The sequence below is a fragment of the Geospiza fortis genome, unplaced genomic scaffold, assembly GCF_000277835.1.
Source record: "Geospiza fortis unplaced genomic scaffold, GeoFor_1.0 scaffold12, whole genome shotgun sequence".
Lineage (NCBI taxonomy): Eukaryota > Metazoa > Chordata > Aves > Passeriformes > Thraupidae > Geospiza > Geospiza fortis.
Genome location: NW_005054323.1, coordinates 3,430,783 through 3,450,499, shown reverse-complemented (window position 1 = coordinate 3,450,499; position 19,717 = coordinate 3,430,783). Strand labels below are relative to the sequence as shown.

Genomic DNA, 19,717 nt, shown 5'->3' with positions numbered 1-19,717 from the left:
TGCTTTTTTCATGCAGATTACACTTGGGGAACCTCACCATAGTGAATTTTAAAGAATCCTTTTCCTATTCCACCTTTTACCCAGCTATAAGGCTCAAGATGTAACATTTTTAACATATAACAATAAACATGGCTTTATCTGTGATAGGTTTGACCTCAGCTGCCTTCCAGATGTCCAGTCAGCCCCATCTCCTCAACAGGGAGGGACATTCAATCTCCCTCCTCCTCCTCCTCAACAGGACAGGGAGAAAATAGGATGAGAAAGTTCATGGGTCAAGATAAAGACAGAGCGACCATTTACTATTCACTGTCACAAAAACAACTTCAACTTGTGGAAGAAAAATTTATTGCCAATTAAAAATAGAGTAGGATGGAAAGAAAAAAGGCAAAACTAGAATTACCTCCCGCCTATGCCTCCCTTCTTCCTAGGTTCACCTTACTCCTTCAATCCTGCATTTTCTACCTCCTCCCTCCCCAGGCAGTATAAGGTGGGTGTGGGGATTGCACTTAGGTAATCAGCCTTAATCTCTGCTGCTTGTTTGTTTTCTCATAGTTGCTCTGATCCAGCATGGGGGTCCCTCCCATGAGGCACAGTCCTTCATGGCTTCATCTCACAAGCTGCAGCTCTTCAAGCACTGCTCTAGCATAGGTCCTTTCCATGGGGTACAGTCCATTAGGACAAAGCTACCTCAATAGGGGTCCCTAATGGGCTACAGTTCCTGTTTTGCTTCTGTGGGCTCTCCATGGGCTGCAGCTTCCCTCAGGGCACAGCCACCTGCTCCAGCTTGGCGTCCTCCACAGGCTGCCATGTGGATATCCTGTCTGGTCTGTTTCTCCTTGGGTTGCAGAGGGACAACCTGTTCCACCATGGTCTTCATGGCCTGCAGAGGAATCTGCTGCAGTGCCTAGAGTAGCTCTTCCTCTCCTTTTCCATTGACCTTGGTGTCAATGTACAGAGCTGATTCTCTTACATTTTTCTTACTCTTCTTTCTTGCAGCCACTTTTGTTACACTTTTGTGTAACATTTCTTACCTTTTCTTAAGTTTTCAGAGAAATGCCATAGCATCATCTTTGCTGTTTGGCACAGCAGTATCCTGCAGTGGCTCCATTTTGGAACTGGCTGGAACCAGCTGTTTCTGGCATGTTGGGTTGAATTTCCAAGGAATAAAGGTTCATGTTTCAACTTTAGCAAGCTATATAGTAGTTTAATGTGGACTTACTCTGGCTGTCTTCAAAACTGTCACCTTATTCAGCCGCTCTATATGTTTCTTAACACTGTTCACACTTGAATCAGTTTGGGTGAGACAAAAGCCCAAAGTGAAAGCACTCCTGTTTCTCTACAAAGTTCCAAATTTCTGTTTGCAGTGGTTTGAAAAAAACGAATCCAGGGTTGACACTATACTACTCTAAGTGTGATCTTGTTCCTTATGGTCTGTAATTACTCAGTGGTCAAAATAGTCTGCAGGCATTCTCTGCCACATGTATTAAATAAATAGAAATTATAGTAGGTGACCTTTCATAACAAATTAATTTAGCTTCACTGTTTCCTTATATAACCTCTTAGGCTGCATGGTTTGAAAAGTTGTACAGGCAAAAGCCTCTTCATATTTTAACAGTATTTAGTTTCCCTTTAAATATTACGTTCTCTCCTACTCCTGCTATCTAGGCTCCCTTCCCACAGTTTTCAGTCAGCTAAAAAAAAAAATAGCCTCACTTTTCTCCCCTGCATGCTCAAATTGAAACATAGGTGATAATCAATACAGATGAAACATCAGAAAAGCTCCTGCCAGCCTCTAAGGAATTATTTAGCTATTCTTGCCTGTATAATCTGTTGGGTTGCTGTGCATATTCCTCATTGCCAACCTTTGAAAAGCCTATGTTCTACTTGCATTCTCACAGTTTATCCTAGAGAAGTATGAGGAGCAATACAATTGAGTTAAATGCCTAGAATTTTGCACATGGCTTTTGACAGTCATTCAGTTCCCTTTTAGGAACAACATATTATTTGACCTGATTACATCACACGCTTCTTTTGCACATATCTATCTGCTGTTCATCATGGAAGGAAATTACTGTGGGGTAAGAGAGGGACATGCCAAACACATGATAACAAGTGTTTATTTCTGACCTTAAACATCCCCTTGAATATATAGTAGATGAGTACCATATCGCTTGCCTTTCTGATTTAGCTGCATTTTCTGAAACCGTCTTTTGATAACTGAAGGATGAGACCCGAACATGAAGGATCCTTAGTGAACACCTGGGTTAATCAGCATGTTAATCAGCATGTTAGTCTCTAGGCTGCAAAGGTTCTGGCTTCTGCTGCTTGAGAAATTCCAGTTCCAGCCAATTTAGCATTTATATGTGAGGTACATAACGTTGGCCTAGTATAAAGTAATCTTACAGATTAAATTATATTGTCATTACAGAATATCTGTAGCTATAGATAAGAACAGTGATATAAGGGTGTGGCTGTGAGTTGTGGCATGCTCAATTTTTTCAGAATTCTGTAACATATATTAGAAAAAAACCCTTAATTTAAAAAACTCGGGCCATTTGAAGTCAAAACATTCAAAATTTTTCAAAAGCTGCTGTATTTTTGAGGTGCATTCAAGAGATCTGCCTTTTCTGAAAATTCTACATAATTCCAGATAATGTTCATGCAAAGAGGAGTTTTGCATTGAGAAATCCTTCCAGTTTGTTTTTAACTACTATGTGCAGCAATCCCCTAGGAATGTATTTTGTCCTTCCAAACAAAATATCAACTTAGCTTCTTTTATTTTTGATGTTGCTTGTCCCTAAGTGTGCCATTCTCTCGGAGAAGAGGTTCCGGATGATAAAGCACATACCTGAATCAAAACACAAAACAGTGTAAGAACAAAGGAGTAGAATTCAAACTGTCAACAATTAATTTAGAAGGAACTGTAAGAGCAACCTTGCACAGTTCCTTCCATGTACTTAGGAACAGAACACTCCATCATAAAAATGAGATCCTTCAAATCCTAAAGCCAATGACAGACCAAAGACTTCTGTATGATGCAGCTAAATTCGGTTGAAATTTTTCCAAAGTGTTTTGATGAGAAGGAGAAGGTATCTGTTTACATGCAAGTTTTAGAGTAGCCTTGTTTTTTTCATCTCTTTCAATAATCATGCTGTAAAAGTCCTAATTTAGATATAATTTTTCATCCCAGCTAGGAGTTATGAGTGAGGAACAGTTACACAGAACCAGTGTATGATCAAATGGGAATTGATTAAAAAAAAAAAAACAAACAAAAAAGCAAGTTTCACTAAATAGCTGTAAGGCAAGCATCACTGAAACAACTTCTATAGGTTTGTGTCTTTATGCACCATAGGCATGGTGTATCTTGCATATTTAACTATTTGTATTTGAAAGATACTAGAAATCAAAACAGGTAGTGATGCACTTTCCTGCAGTGGTCTGCAGGAGATGTAGCAGAGAGGGTTAGAGTTTGTGAAAGGCCCAGTACAAATTTGATATTTTGTTGCAAGGGCATCCCAGTAGCGCTGAGACCCAGCTCTCTGGAAGATGAGATACTTACCTGCAAAGAGCAGTATCAGGTACATTTTCAGAACATAGGGGAAGTAGATTGAGAAGGTAAATGGAAATGGTAGCTTGATGGAGTATGTGCCAAAGGATTCAAAATAAGGCAGTGATACACAAATTGCAAATCCTGTAAAAACATGGTAAATTCTTAGCCTAAAGGAAGCAGAAGATCATCAAAAGCTTTATGAACAAGTCAGTTACCTTTTATATTTTGTATACCTACACATATATATATATATATATATATATATATATGTATTCATATACATATGCATGTTTTCTCCTTGAGTTCAGTTTTGTAGGTTAGGGGTGCTAATTGCTCTAAATACTAGAATCAATAAATACATCCTATTCACTAACAAGTTCTGTCAGAAACTTTCAGTGTGTTCTCAGTGGGCAGATGTAAGTATGATAACCTGCTAAATATGGTCTGAGCCAGTAAGGTCAGCCTTAGCTGGGGAGAAGCTTTGGAACTTGCTGTCCAGTACACTCAGTCTGAAAGGGAGGAATCCATATGTCTTTTATGAGGGTATCTTTCTGCTTGACTTAGACAAAAAGAACATTCTCCTAGATTTTTAAAAACTTAACACCAAGCAAACAGAAAACCCCTAAAACCTACCAGACACATAACCCCAAACCCCAGACAGTCCCTATTAAAGAAAAAATAACAGAAAAGAGAGACAGAGGTGACATAGAGGTTAATATGAAGGAACATGAACATTTATGACAGCTTCGGCAACACATGAGGAACTATGTTAACCAGAAACAGCATTTGAAGTGATCACATTTTACTGAAGAATATTAAGGAACCAAGTGGTTGGTACCCTTCCCAACTCCTTACCTTTAGCCAGAACTGAAAGGGGATAAAGCGGGATGCAGAGTGAGAAGTTGAGCCACGTTAGTGGTAGGTAGTATATGCCCATCATTGCCAACATATTGTAAGTGTACCTGCAATAAGAGGAAAGCAGATGGTCTCAGAGGAAATTATGATGTCTTTAGAATAAAAATACACTAGTGGAAAATTCAAAGGACTTGCAGAAGAGCTTGGAGCTGTCTAAGTAAATTTCAGAGCCAGCAACAGTTTTTGTTCAGACTCCAATGCCTGAAAGTAGATGGCTCAATTTATCAGAAGAGTTACCTGTGGTGCTACCCTGGAGCAGGCAGACAGCAATAAAGCCCCCCAGACAAGAAGCTCTACCAGAAACCAGCACGATTTCATACGGCTCCATCAGAAAATGGATTTCACATGGGGGTGTTGCAACTGAGAGGGCCAGGCAGAATACCACTGCTGCTTGGGACTGAGACAATCCTGATTTATGACTGCTGAGCTAGCTGAATCACTGCTGGAGAAGGCTAAACAAGAAGACAATTGCAGGTACATAACTGGTAGTACATCTGTCGCCCTCCTGGACCTCAGCAGGAGTAGTAGGTCCGAAAAAAGCAGTTGCTCACAGTGTACTGCAGCATTTTATTTTTACTGTGGCTGCTGCTGTTGCTTATAGGGAGAACAGAATGCTTAGTACTTCAGCCTCCAAAGGTGACCTGATCTTGGTTTGATCTTAAAGTGGTACAGCAGCTCTCCAAACACTGGAGAAACAGGTCTGATTACATTTTTGGTCAGCTGAAAGACTTTTTGCACTGTGAGCTTGCTAGACTTTCTGACAGATAAAACTAGTGTTAAACACACCTGTATTCCCTTTTTATTGATTAATATGATTAATTTTGCATCATAGCTTGAATGTAGAAGAGTGGACCATTGAAAATGGACCATTGTCTCTCAATGCTGCTGTCTGCAACCTCAGGATTGTCTCCATTTTTCTAGTATTGTTGCTCTTAAGACTGAATCTCAACACAATACAAAAAAGAAACAGCTACTCCCATTCTATACAATTCCATGGACTGTTATGGTATAAGCCGAAAAAAATCAGACCTTGTTGTCAGTATATCACTAGCCGTGATGCCTAATAAGTAGTCTTTCAGAGAAATTTATGTCCCTGAACCTTTATGTGGAAAAACTTATAATACTTCAAGAGTAGTTGGCTAAGGGATGGGAGAGATGCCTATGGACTTTTAGACATGAATACTTCTTTGAGATACTAGGACATTGTCATGGATGCTGTAAGATAAATCAGGTAAGAATTCTAAATGTGTATGAGTTGTATTATGGTTTATTTGAATTGGTAATTTGCTGCTATAGACCACAGAAGCTTTCCTGTTAAACAACTGCTGTTACTGCTGTGGTGTTTAACTCTGTTCTTTAGCAAGGGTAGAAAATAATGATGCATCAATGGTACTATTATGCACTGACAAAAGTTCACAGCCAACATTGTTTATACTGTTGGCATTTCTCCAGCTGCACTGAACCCTTTCATTTCAGATTAGGTTCTACTGCTTTAGTTTTACAAACTTCAAGAAGAAATGGGAGGGAACTATAATCAAAATAATTAATACAAGCAGCAGCCTATTAAAATGTATTTTGAAATACTCTGAAGCTGACTTAAAATCTTTATTAATTCTCTCTGACACTTTCCTGTTTCATATCTCTTTGTTATTTACAACATAAATTTCCTTTGCTGCCTAAAACTATATTCTTCAGGTAGTGCCCTAAGCAATATATCTAAATTAGCAGAAGGCATTTCATCAAGGAAAAAAGTTTTGCTGCAATACATAGGTTGCTGTGAAAGCTGTCTTCTTAAAATGCTTCTTAATTCTGTATTTACACGTTATAAGCCTACAAACTGAGGTGCATAGAGGCTTACATTATATATGAGAAGTATGTGTTGTTGTTGTGGTGTGATATATGCCCTACTACATCAAAATTCTCAGTCTCCTGCATCAGGAGTAGGAGCTCTTGGCTTTTTGGAAAGCACAGTGCAATCAACCAGAATAGTCTTCTTGCCTTTGCAAGAAGTTCTGCTGGTGCTACCTTACTGTGCTGTCAATCTTGGATCAAAGTGGATAAAAAAATAATAAAGCAACAGGGTGGTAATGTCAACCAGGATGGTTTCAGGAATTGCTGTTCTCCAGAAGGTAGTTATGATTGCCTTCTAAATTTTTGTTAAAAATGTCAAAGTCTTTGAACTACAAATATTAATGCAGTCTGCTAATGCATTACTCTATCTTACATCTGTAAATTACTTTGCATCTTAGCCATGTGGATTTTTGTAAAAATCATTAGGTAACTTAAAAAGTTCAAGCTTTTATTTAAAAATGGATAATATGCTTTGCCAATTTTGAAACAATTAAATGAGCCTGCTGCACAATGGGGGTAGAGTTCAGCTGGCAAGAATAACCCATTTTCCCCTCATGGTTTTAATGTTGACCCCTTACCTGACCACATCTAATAAATTCCAAAGGAAAAATAAAACACAGACGACATATTTCCCTTGTACTTCTTCCTGACTGTTGATCACGACAAATAAAATAATTATTCTCTCCGTGATCTGAAAAGAAAAGAAAACTTTGAATTCAGTTAGCACCTTCTCTAACTGTAATTTCTGTGGCATTCTGGCAAAATAGAGGCGACAAATGGATACAGTTTTCTTTACACAAAATTAGCAGTGAATATTTTGTTCCATGGCCTGCTTTTGTTCAACGTCCTTCAGCAAAGAGAAGTGGACAAAGCTGGCTGTAGCATCAAAGACCTGTTATGGCACATGTGGAAGGTGGCTTGCCAGCTGTGATGACTTGTGTTTGTAGCCAAAGAAACCTGTGGGTGAACTCAGGGAGGTCATGGAAGCAAGGACTACTCCTGCTGCACCTGCCTACCTGGAGGGCTGGCAGGGATAAGCTTCCAGGATAAACTTCCTTGCTTGCAGGCTGTGTGGGAGGCAGTAGGATACAGAGGGCCCTTCTTGAGGGGGGTCATATGCCAGAAAATACTGATCTTACACTCCCAGACCTGCTCCTCATATCTTGGAAATCTGTATCCCAAGGAATCTCTTTCATGTAAGATTTGCAGAAAGAAGGAGGAAAAGTAGAATTCCTTATCTTTCTTTTCGTCTTATTCTTGGTTACAGGAAGTGGGTTTAAGCTTGTCACTTACGTGAATGATTGCCATAGTATTTATGTCCTAGCATTTTTCTAGTGGCTGAACTTTATCCAACCCACAAACAAAAAGATAAAGTGGATTAAAGAGGCAGTGTCTCCAGCTTAAAATAAATACTTTGGTAATATTAAAACTCAAGAAATTTTTTTAAAGTGTGTCTTTTTGCAGCTTTCCTGACAATTTCTCTAACAGTATCCATGCCTCGCCCTTCATCGGTACTCCAAGAGTTGTCAAGTTGTCCTAGAACAATAACAATTCACTCTGATTTACAAATACAGTATTTGAAAGTGTTGAAGGAGAAAACATGCACCTAAGCAGTTGGTATGAATTGATGTAGCTTTATTAGGTTGGATTTTTTTATCCAATGCCATGTCTTCCATAAGGTACATTAGTTGTAATGATTTCACAAGTTGTGATGTCAAGTCAGTTAAAAGTTACAAAATTAAAGTGGATTACCAAGGGTTTTTTTAAGCATTGTTATTCTTCATTGGTTTCCCCAAACCCCTACCTTAAACAAAGAATTTTGGCTCTCAGCAAGTTTGTGTGGTAGTTTTGCTACATAATATTTACAGGTTCCTGCATGGACCATTCTGGCCACAAGCTCTCTTTTTTTACAAACCACATCTGTCAGATAAAGCAGCCTTCACTATTCAGCAAAATTACGTCAGAGCAATTTTTCATACAGAAAGAGAGCCCGTCTATCCCCCAGGGATATGGTTCCTCACCTTGGAAAGCACTGAGGGGCCACAACAGCTAAAAGTGGTTTTCCTGTTTCTCACCCTCCTGTGACTGTCATCTTTTGCTGCTGATCCCATAGGTCTCTAACTGAGGAACTGATCTTTAAAAAGGTCAGATGTTGGCAGACTTCTGTATAGATGGGTCAGGAAACAGAAAGTGAGAGCTAATATGCTTGTGTTTGTACACTGATGCTGAGGTACATGGCAAAAACATGGGGGAACTGGAAGTATTGATGCAGATCTGAAACCAGATAGAACAGAGATACAAGAAACACGGCAAGGCAACCATCACAAGAAGGAAATCAAAACAAAGGTAAAAGCTGTGTGAGCACTGGGTGAGATTGTGTGCTGGAGAGAGCAGATAAAATAGGATCTGAGTTAAAATTGTTAGATGTATAGTGGTAAAGAATGCAGCATTGGTGGTGTGGGCATTTTGTCACTGACCCTAAAATCAGACTTGAGATGTGGAGAGAGAGTTCTGCATTATTTTTTATACAAAAGCTATTTCAGGGAATTGCCACAGGTAGTTGTGGTAGAGACCAAGGGCTTCATCATGACAGTGAAAAGATGGACATGTTCTTAGATGTCAGAGCTGGAAGATTTTCCAAATGGTCACTCACTTTTCAAAAAATGGCTAGGAGGAAATGTGCTAGAGCATGGGGTAAATGGTTCGGATCCAATCCCATTTCAGTGAGAGAAAGGACAAGCAGTAGAAAGGTAGTTACCATTTCAAACTCCAGTCTGAAACTCCATTTTCAAATGGAGGTGTGCTGGCCAGCGACAGAATGACTATGGAGACCCACAATTCAGCCTTATAATCTGGAAGTGGAAGCAGCTGTGGATTTTCTTCTCTCCCCAGGATACAAGCAGAAACATGAGGCAGTGAGAACCACCTACCTGGAGTTCAGCAGATTTCCTCCATCAGAGATTCATACTGGGGAAGGGGAGCAATGGAGGCACGCAGGTTTGCTAATTACACGTGAAGGGGTCTAGTAATCAAACTATAAAGCATGTTAAGCACCTGCAAGAACAGGAAATTGGACATGGCACAAACTGGTTGTCTTGAGGTATTTTGTTCCTGTTAGACTGTGGTCTCATCTGGCAAGCAATGGGCTGCACAAAGCAGCCACCAGACACTAAGACTAGAAGGATGTGGCCTTGGTCAGGAGCACATCTACGGGGCAGGACACAGAGCTGGCTGCTCAGGACAATTTTGATATCCCCATGAGGAGAGACAGTGGCATTCTACTTCTTTCTCTGCACAAATCAGCAGGTTGCCTGACTGCTTGCTTTTTTTCTCTTTCTTTTCATAGCACTCCTAGTTTTGGTTAACCCACACAGATCAAAGGTAAATGCAGAAGTTAGTCAAAGGCTGGGGATATTTTCTGCAAGAGGCAGAGTGCTTCTTGGAGAAGAGTATTATGTTTTGATATTGTGTTGATATATGTACACACGTATCTGTATGCATATATACATGGACTCATGTACATTTATAAATACACACACATATACACACGTAGATAAAATGCATGTGCTGCCGCTTAGCTGTGGATCATTTCCTGCATGGATCATCTGTCCTTGCATGAATGAAGATGTGATATTCTCTGTAACTATTCTCATGCTTTAAATAAAAAAATAAAGCACAAAACTACAAGTCCTATGTTTTCACATTCATAAAAAGGAAGTATGAGCTGACATATCACAAAGCATAAATGTAATGTTTTCACTTTTCATTCCTCCTTTAAAATCAAATTGGAATTTCCTTCCTTTTCTGACACTGATCTCTCATAGAATACCGCAGGTTCTGTAGGGTGATATAAGTTTCTGCAAGGCAGACTATGTTTGTTAATTAAGTAAGTGAAACAGAGCAAATTTGGCTAGAGAAAATAGCACATTCACTTCCATTTTTTAATAAGATGACTGTGCAATTTCATACTCAGTACCTGAAATGCTTACATAGTTCTTTAATTTAGTGTATATTAACAAAAAAACAGCAGAAGAAAGTGAGAAAAATGACACTAAATATTTAAAGTTAAAAAATATTTTTTTTATCACAAAACTATAGTACATTGCTTTTGGTTTTGTAAATCCAATTTGTTTGCACAGGATGAAGAACTGCTCTTTGTTTCACAAAAGCACCAGTCTTTTCTTAGACCTTTCCTCTCTCCTCGCTATGGTACAAGTCCTTTCAGCCTTTACTCCCTAGCCAGACTAACACATTTCTTTACCTTCTGTTTTGGTGGTGAAAATGACATTTGACATGTTCTCCTGCCCTCCTCCAATTATTTAAGGTGTAAATGGCCTGAGAGACATCCCCTTGCACCAGCTTTGTGACCATCCCCTGCCTCACCTTACCCCAGCACATCCATCACACAGAACTCATCTTTCTTTCATGGTGAGTTGGCCTTGACCTGCCTTGCTCTTTTCGGGTACCTGGTGGCCTGAGACTTTGTCCCTCAATGAATTTTTCCAGAAGACTCCTCTGACTTTGTTTTTCCACTAATTGTATCATGTATCTCAAAGTGGTTTTCTTAAATGCTACTAAACCACAACAAATGCAATAGGCAGAAATCTTTCACTCAAGGGTTCATTTACGTCTTGTATTTGCTATAATGCCTACAGAACAACCTGCCACCACGAGGCCCTTTCCCAGCTTGTTTTATTCAATGTTAATTTACGCCTCCACCCATGTGCTTCCCTGACATTGCCCGACCCACCTGTTCTCTCATTGTAGTGATCACCCCAAGTGAACTTCACCATGGATGTGCATGCATATGCCTGTTAATGATGGATACATACAGGGGTATGTTTTAAGCTCTGAGTTGGAATAGGTGATGGGAGCACAGAACCAGGCAGCCCCTCTCAAATTCGTACACCTTTATCAGTGCCCTGACTGTGCAAGAGTCTAGAAAGCCGTAGCAAGGTAAACATCTCTTAACCAACTGTCCTTCCCTAGTTCATTGTGAAAAATATAACATTTTTTTCTTCCTAAGAGTCAGTGAAGAAAGTGTGACGAGGCATGTGGGAGTAGTAGTGGCACACAGCTGCTTAACCTACATTCTCAGCACAACTGGCAACCCACGGGACAGCTGAGTCTCCACCAAAGAGCTCATGAATCTTGCTTGAACAGCATGAGGCTGCTGCTAACATCAAGGGAAGAGAATTGTTTGTGGTGAGAGTGCAGATGGGGAAAGAACCAAGTAAGGATCCAAAACTGTATTTGGTGTGAGGTGAACACTGAGAGCCACAGTGCCATATGGTTCCCTGAGCCGCTTCTCCGTGTTTTCCAGGACAGCACTGCACAAACCGCATTGCCCAAGAAAGGTCACCGTTTTCTTGCTCAGAATATCCGTTTCATACTAATGTCATTTGTGGCAACAGAGAATAGTGTTTGTGCAGGCCTCCCTGATCTCTGCCTTGTGTAAGCCTGGCTAGGAAAGAAACAGACTATGTCAGGGCTGGGGAATGTGTAAACTCTGTCAGGGCAAGGCTTGCTTTAATGACTAAGAGCAGGGTGCTCTTCTTTCCAAGACGTGAAATTTGTTACAGGTCATACTAGATACGAACCTTCTTTCTCCCCTAGATTAGCATCAAAGCCTGTGGATTTAGGCAAGGAAAAGCATTTCTTTACATTTTGATGGATTTGCTACCATACTTAGGGAGCAGTGTAAAGAACAGAGATCTGTATTAGTCAATTAGTTAATTAATTATTTAGAGAGTTAATGAAGACTTGAAAAGAGGAACATCTTCACCCATGAATATGTCACTTGACAAGAATGGGCTATCCAGAAAACTAAAAACATAACTAACTACTCTTGGTCTTCTGCCTTCTGACAGCTGAGAGAAATAGGAGTTTCAGCATTACTCAAATACTAAGGATTGAAAAGGTTTGAAGGTAAATTCAAGTAATCATTTTCCTTTTTCCAATGCATTAAGAAAAAAATAACAAAACCTGATATTAGCACCCAAAAGGAAAAATAAAAAATAGCATGGCAAGGAAATTGTCAGACTATTATCATGCTTTCTGCTATAGCATGTGATGTTTTGCGTGGTTTTCTGCCTTCAGCTGAACATATGACAAACTACTAGGGGAAAAGACCAGCTTGGTTAAACAGAGAACTTACTGGAAGTCAGGGAAAAAGAGGAGAGTGCATCACCTCTGGAAGGAGGGGAAGATAACTTGGGGGGACTATGGGGATGCTGGGAGGTTATGTAGGGAGAAACTCAGAAGGACCAAGCCTCCCTGGAGTTTGATTACTGCAATTGGCCACTGACCCGCATCTGCTGGTGGCCACTCATCTGGACATTTTCTGGGGACCAAGCATAGCGTACTCACTATTCAGTTTCACTCAAAAACAAAAAATTTGACAGGAGAGTTCTTTCCCAAACAGCCCAGTTCTGAGGAAGCAATTCCTGCAGATAGGAAACTACCAGGAAACCAGGCTGCCTGAGGAAGGGTGCAGGAGCAACCTTCAGGGTAGGTCAGCCAGGGCTTGTCCCCGGGGCAGCCATGGCTGATGTGCACTGGTCATGCAAGGAGAGCTTTGAGAACCAACTTACCTGCAAAAACCTGGGGAGGAGACGGCTTTTGTCAATGCCAATGAGGATGTGCAGGATCTCCAATACAGATAACAACTGGCAAAGGCGCATTACAAGTCCTATGGAGTGAAACGTGTCAGCCAGTGAATCTAAAGGCAAAATTAAGAGGAAGATGAGAGGATGGTTATACAGTTATGGTCTGGAGCAACTACTGGGTTTGCTTATACGCTATCATCACTGGAGATGACAAGAAATAAAGGTCACACAGTACCAAACTTCTGGGTAGAAGAAGAAAAGCTTCAGGGAGTGGAGGAGGCAATCCACTCTCTGTGTGTGTGGCTCTGACACAGAGGCAGGAAGCTGAGAAAAGAATTAAATTCCCTGTACTTAAAGCATGGGCAAACACTGTGCAGGATGTGTTGGTTTAGAGATACTGCTTTAGGGTATTTCTAAATAGGAGAAAATGTGGAGGAAATGCATAAGGAATTTCTAAACACTAAAAAATGTTGAGTTCCCACCTGTATCTGCACTGCTGAAAACAAGTAGTCCAGAAAGTAGGCATTTTATATGCCTACAACTGTCCACCATTATAAGTAATATTAAATTTCCAGTCACTAGTTTTCTATTTTTGTGTCTTAACCCCAGGCAACAGAAAGAGAAATATATGGTAATGTTTTTGGAGATAGAGAATCATGTGTAATAACCACAAAGATATTCTCTCCTGGTGGCTTCACTAAGATCAATATTTGCCATAATGACTGGACCTAGTCATTAAGATTTATGTCTAATTCAAATGTTACTAGCATGCCACTGAATATTGAAGTTCATTAGCAAAACAAGAGCTTCATTCCCAATGTGACAAGGGTAGAAGACAGGCACAAATAATTTGTTCAGCCTTTTTAATCGAATGCCTTTCTGACTGAGTTACAGTCCCTAGTATTGGACATACACATGTTCATAATCTTAACTTTATCTCTAATTTGATATCTCTGTGTGTCTGTCACTGCCACTTAAAATGTCAAAGGAAAATAGAGAAGGAGCCTTACCTTTTCCAAACGTCATGAACCTGACGATCATATTTGTAAATATCCAAGAATGTCCACAGAATTGCATTAAGTCATACACAAACAGGTACATGTTCATGGTAAAGCTATGAAAAGTGAAAATAATGAACTATATGAATTAAAACAGCATTGTAAGAAATTGCACCCTCTTTGGACTTGTCAATAAATCAAAGGAAAAGAGCTGAAATTGAGAGCAGTCCTGCCAAGAAGGACTTGGGGGTGCTGGGGGATGGGAGGCTGGACATGACCCAGCCATGGGCACTCCCAGCCCAGAGAGCCAAACGTGTCCTGGGCACCCAAAGCAGCGTGGGCAGCAGGGCCAGGGAGGGGATTCTGCCCCTCTGCTCTGCTCTGCTGAGACCCCACCTGCAGGGCTGCATCAGCTCTGGGGTCCCAGCACAGGAAGGACATGGAACTGGTGGAGAGAGTCCAGAGGAGGATCAGAGCACAAGAGAACAAGATGATCAGGGGGATGGAGGACTTCTCCTGTGAGGAAAGGCTCAGAGAACTGGGACTGCTCAGCCTGGAGAAGGTTTCAGGATGACCTAATTGTGGCCCTCCAGTACCTGAAGCAAAATTAACAAGATGGAGACATTTTACAAGAGCACGAAATGACAGGACAAGGGAGAATGGCTTTAGACTGAAAGAAGGCAGAGTAAGATTAGATATTAAGGAAAGAGTCATTATTGTGAAGGTAGTGAGGCACTGGCTCCCCAGAGAAGCTCTGCATGCCCCATTTCTGGAAGTGTTCAAGGCCAAAAGAAGGACGGTGTTCTGAGCAACCTGGACTAGTGGAAGGCATCCCTGCCCATGGCAAGGGTGTTGGAACTGGAGGAAGCTGAATGGAAATTAAAAGTCTCAATGTCTCTTTGAACCCAAATCATTCTTTGATTCTGTGAAATATAAACTAATCATGGTGTGTGTCTCTCAGAGGTCCCAGAACAGAACTCTGTCTAATGGATTAAAGGCTCCCTTTCTTGCTATAGACTTGCTATATACTTAGCATATGTTCAGAAAAATTTTCGGAGCTCCCACCAATCATTAGGGTAATCTGCATCCATAAAGGGAAATTTGTGCCTCCAGAGGAGGAAGTACTTAAACAAAGACACTCCATTAACTCCTGGATTCAAGTTGCATTTAATAAACAAAATCTCCTGTGGAAGAAGACTAAGTTTTGCATCTATTCTAACATACTTTTCATGGACAATCTGACTTTTTGCAAAACTTCATAAGCTCTGCATATACCCAATTTCCCATTAATGTATTTTCTTCCAGTCTATTCTGAAAAGAGAGGTTTACCTGTCCTCCATCTGTAAGACTACTTTTTAGGAAATTAACTTGTTAATTTTATACTAGAATTTATCTCCTCTGTTGGACCTATTAATTTCCTGCCCTATTAAGTAGTATTCTCTTCAAGTTGTGCCTTGATCCTGTGTGTCCTTGTGGTATGTCTCTGTCAAAAAACTTCATTTCATTTGTATCTGTACATTAATAAATGGAATAAATTTCTCTGTTCAAAAATATCTAAATTTGATAGACTTAGATCTACCCATCATTCCTAGCATTGGACCATAAGTAACAATACTTACAGACTTACTTAAATTGATCTAGATGAACTGATCTTCTAAATTTTTATTGTAGGTAAATCACAGGGAGGCTATAAAAGTGCTTATCTTCCTCTCTTCCAGTTATGCAGAATGACATTTATTCACATCATCACTTCTATAAGCACAAAAGGATTTGTTGGAATAAAATATTTCCCAAAAGACATCGTTGTCCTTTGATACTGTAATAATAAGACATATAAGGACCCAAAACAAAGGAATCTATTTTATATATACCTTCCTTTGGAAGTAGGATACAGCTGAATTGAACTAAACTCCAGTGAGATCAAATAATATTTAAACCAAATTCCATCTGTTTTATTACTGAATGACACTTTGTTCCATCTTGTGGTAAGAAGAAGTTGGGAAACTACATATTATAAAAAGATAAAAAATTAAGAACACTGTTCTGTGTTAAGAAACAGCCTTATTACTGGATGGATAGGTACGAAAACTTCCATTTTTGTATGGAAGTTACAGGAACAGACATGAAAATCTTGAGGCTTTCCAGTCAGCAGCTCCACCACTCTTTTGGTCTGATGCTGCTGTGTGGGCATTGCGCTGGATGCAAGCTGAACATATGGCTTCTCTCTTCTGAAGTTTAGTTTGCTACGTCTGTCTGTCATCCTCAGAGCCTGTCTTTCAGTGATTTGGCTGTATTTTCCAAACTCTTCCTGCATTGGTTGGCTAGAAAATTGTTGTTTTTGCAGTTATTAAGGTACTTAATCTTGACCAAACAGGGAGTAACATTTGTAAACACAGCCTCACATTAGTGTTTTGGCAGTGTGGCAGCTGTTGCACATTAGAACACACCATCTTTAAAATATACCAGTGACTGCTGAAATGTGCACAGACTGCTGATATTAATGGAGGGCCCCATATTCCCCAGGGAGTATAGGGATGTGGTGCTGGGCAGCAGACAGACCCTGGCCCAGAGCTGCAAGTGGCACAGCTCCCTCCCCAGCTGAAACTCTCCACTGTGAAGAAACAGCCCTGATCTGAGACTGCATCACTTTTTTCAGCCTACTTTGAAAATCCCCGCACAAAAGGTACCTAACAAAAAGCTTTTCACAGAAGCAAAGAAATCTAGAGAGACTGAAAGGTGATTTCAGTGTGATAAAAGGAAGCTGAAATGTAACTTTCCACCAAGGTCCTTCTCACCCAAAGGCTGACCTCTTTACCTACGGAAACAGAAGCGGCCCGAAGATGACCTATTTCCCTGTCCCAACAGCTCTGTGTCACAACACAAAATTCAGGCACCTGCTTCTATGTGAAATGTGAAGGGCAGAAGAGATGGTCTTTATTTAGATCCTGTGCTCTCGTCAGTTCACAGCAGGGATGACTCCCCATTTTACTCCCAGAACCTGCTTTTGCACCACTGTTGCAGACAAAACACAGACTGTACATCAGGCAGGGGTTCAGTCCTTGAGCCTGCCTCAGACTTGCTGGCTTCTCGTGTGTTGTGTTGGGGGGGGGGGGGGGGGGGGGGGGTGGTCACAGCACGTTTCAGTACTCTGCCTGCACTGATGACAGGAGAAAGAAACAAACACAGCTCTTGCAGGAGACACACACCCAGAAGGCTGCACTTGCTGTCTCCTGTTTTAATTGTCAGTTTCACCTTATTTTTACTGTGGCTGATTTCATGCCAAATACATTGAGATGCTAGGGATGCACTTATCATATGTAATATCAACCTTGCTTAGCAGAAAACTTATCTGCTTTCTCTGTGGGCTCAAAACCCGGAAAACTAGATGAAATGTAAGAAATGTCAGAACTAGCACACAGAGCAAAGATTTTATCATCTTCGTTGCAAAGCCTGATGTATTTCCTTGAGCAGAAATTTCACAAAGTGTAACTGCTGCATTTTATTATTTTTATCACAAAGGTCTTCAGTGTGTCTCTTTGGTAATTACCATCCAAGGCAAGCACGGAGGTAGATGCCCTAAGTGTCTGAAGGGTACTCAGGACCATGCTCCCCCATGAGCTAAGGTGACAGCACAGCATAGGCACCCAGATCAGGTCAGCCCTTGCCCCATCTGTGTGTCCCTTGCAGGGTGACAGGATGAAGGCCACACTCAGGTTGCTCTCAGGCTTGTCCCACATGGAGGATCCCACCCAGGCCTGCATGCACAGAGCACTTTCCTGCCCCTCAGGACTCTTGTGCTCTGCTGCCTTCCCGTGTGCCTGTGCTGGCTGACCACACATGAGGAACCAGCCCCCACGCTGAAACCAGAGAGCAATGTTCCTTTCTTTTTTTTCCCTCAGCAGGCAAGATCTGCTAGAAAATTCCCTCAGCTGACACAGTTTCCTTCTAAGTCACATTAAGTCATGTTGGTCTGAACTTCTGTGTCTTCCCCTTCCTACCCCTGACAAGCTGCAAGCCCTGTAGTTCAGGAAGAAGAGAGCTGCTGAGTACAGCTGCTGTACTTTTCTCCCACATGCCACCCACTGTTTTTCCCCTCTCCTTTTTGCATTTGACCGGTCTGTGTCACCTGCACTCAAGCAGTATTACCTGTTGCAGGGGTCGGATTGCTGCTGCTGCTCCTGAGCTTTCTCCTTTTTCCTGTCTGCAGCTGCAACAGCTGTTTGCTAGGAGATCACCCCTCCTCTTTCCTCTTACCCCGCCCCACGACGTCACCGCATGTAGCACTAAGCAGGAACAGCAGTGCACTTCCCGAGAAAGAAGTTTTTATGCCCAAATACTTCCACTGCATTTACCCTGACCCCCAGTCAGCCCAGCCCAGCCCAGCCTAGCGCAACCTGAACCTGCCTTACTCTAACCTAACCTAGCTTAATCTAATCTAAATTGGTTTCTTGCTGTCGTACCAATAAGCTAGTCTGTGAATCCCACTAACTTTATTTCTTAACCTAAAGCAATGTTTTGAAAGATACTGGTGAGAAGAAATGCAAAATTATAATGCTTCTTTTATGCTTAAATCATCAACACTACAGCAATGCTATCAACTCCGTCAAATGATAAGGAAGGATGCGAGCACACCCATCCTTTAAATTATTTCAGATAGAGGAAATAAATTTCCACTTATTATATAGAAATGTGTGAAGTTTCATGCCCCTGTGAAATTTGAACACTACCTGCAGAGCGAAAATATGTGTTCATCCTAGTTTACTTCTGCCCAAGGTGTCTGGGATATCTCAGCATAAATCAGATGAAGAATACCCTAACTTGTTTATAAACTCCCTTCTGCCAATATGTAAGTTTCACCACAGGCATTCATGTTGAAATTACACCCTATCTGATGCTGTAAGTGAAGAGCACACTGAAGATGTGATAAGCATAGGATATTGTGTGTAAGTACAAAATGCTGGAGGGTAAAATGTCCCTTACTGGGTCTCATCCCTGTTGCGAGTGGCACTGAGCTCCTGGCAGGACCATGCCTGTGGTGTCCTGGAGAGGTGCGAAATGCCTCCCTGGCTAGTGAATGATTTCCTGGCAGGCACAGTGGGACGCTGTGTTTCCCATGGTTATGTCTCCCACCTGAGACCTGAGCATGAGGGTCATACAGCTGTGACTGGCTTACTGCTCTGTGGCAGCTTATTTTCACTGCTCCAGAATCATCTTCTTCTAGGCTAAAGGATTCCTTTCTTTCTCAGGAGGAAATAATATATCAGTGTTAAATAGAGGGTCAAGCAATCCAGCATACCACTATTGAAAGGCCCATCCATTAACTGCTTACTCACTCCCCTCTGCAGCTGGACAGAGGAGAGAAAATTTAGCAAACAGTTCATGGGTTGAGATAAGGACTGGGAGAGATCCCTCAGAAAATACCATCATGGGCAAAACAGGCACAACTTAGAGATATGAAGTGAACTTGTGAACTTACTACTAACAAATCAGTGCAGGATAAGAGAAGTAAAATAAGTCCTTAAAAAACCACCTACCCTCCACCCCGACTTCCTTGCCAGCTGTTCCGCCAACCCAGCTGGCACAAGGAGACAGGGAATGAGTGTTACAGTCAGTTCATCACCTGTGGCTTCTCCTGCTGCTCAGGGAGAGGAGTCCTTCCCCTGCTGCACTGCAGGGTCCCTCCCACAGGAAACAGCTCACTGAGAGCTTCTCCAGCGTGGCTCCATCTCATCAGCAACAGCTCCCTCCAAACTGCTGCAGTGTGAGTCCATCCTGCAGGCAGCAGTTCTCCCAAA

The 19,717-nt window shown here is 41.3% G+C and overlaps 1 protein-coding gene across 1 annotated transcript; it reads right to left on the bottom strand.

Moving 5' to 3' along the window:
- Nucleotides 1–1,244: 1,244 nt before the first annotated feature.
- On the bottom strand, nt 1,245–18,143 carry HACD4 (3-hydroxyacyl-CoA dehydratase 4). Its single transcript, XM_005420856.2, has 7 exons — nt 18,069–18,143; nt 13,935–14,038; nt 12,910–13,037; nt 6,895–7,007; nt 4,406–4,512; nt 3,560–3,691; nt 1,245–2,848 (listed from the first exon to the last, which is right to left on the bottom strand). Exons 2-7 carry the CDS (start codon nt 14,029–14,031, stop codon nt 2,766–2,768), a joined length of 660 nt encoding a protein of 219 aa, XP_005420913.1. The 5' UTR covers nt 14,032–14,038; nt 18,069–18,143; the 3' UTR covers nt 1,245–2,765.
- Nucleotides 18,144–19,717: the final 1,574 nt, after the last annotated feature.

What these genes read in the sequence shown, in the direction of transcription:
- HACD4 (XM_005420856.2), bottom strand. Translation starts at nt 14,031, where the DNA reads ATGAACATGTACCTGTTTGTGTATGACTTAATGCAATTCTGTGGACAT. An exon ending in GTTCATGACGTTTGGAAAAG is followed by an intron (nt 13,038 to 13,934) that starts GTAAGGCTCCTT and finishes TTTTGCCTTTAG; the next exon opens with ATTCACTGGCTGACACGTTT. An exon ending in TCCTCCCCAGGTTTTTGCAG is followed by an intron (nt 7,008 to 12,909) that starts GTAAGTTGGTTC and finishes TTTTCTTTTCAG; the next exon opens with ATCACGGAGAGAATAATTAT.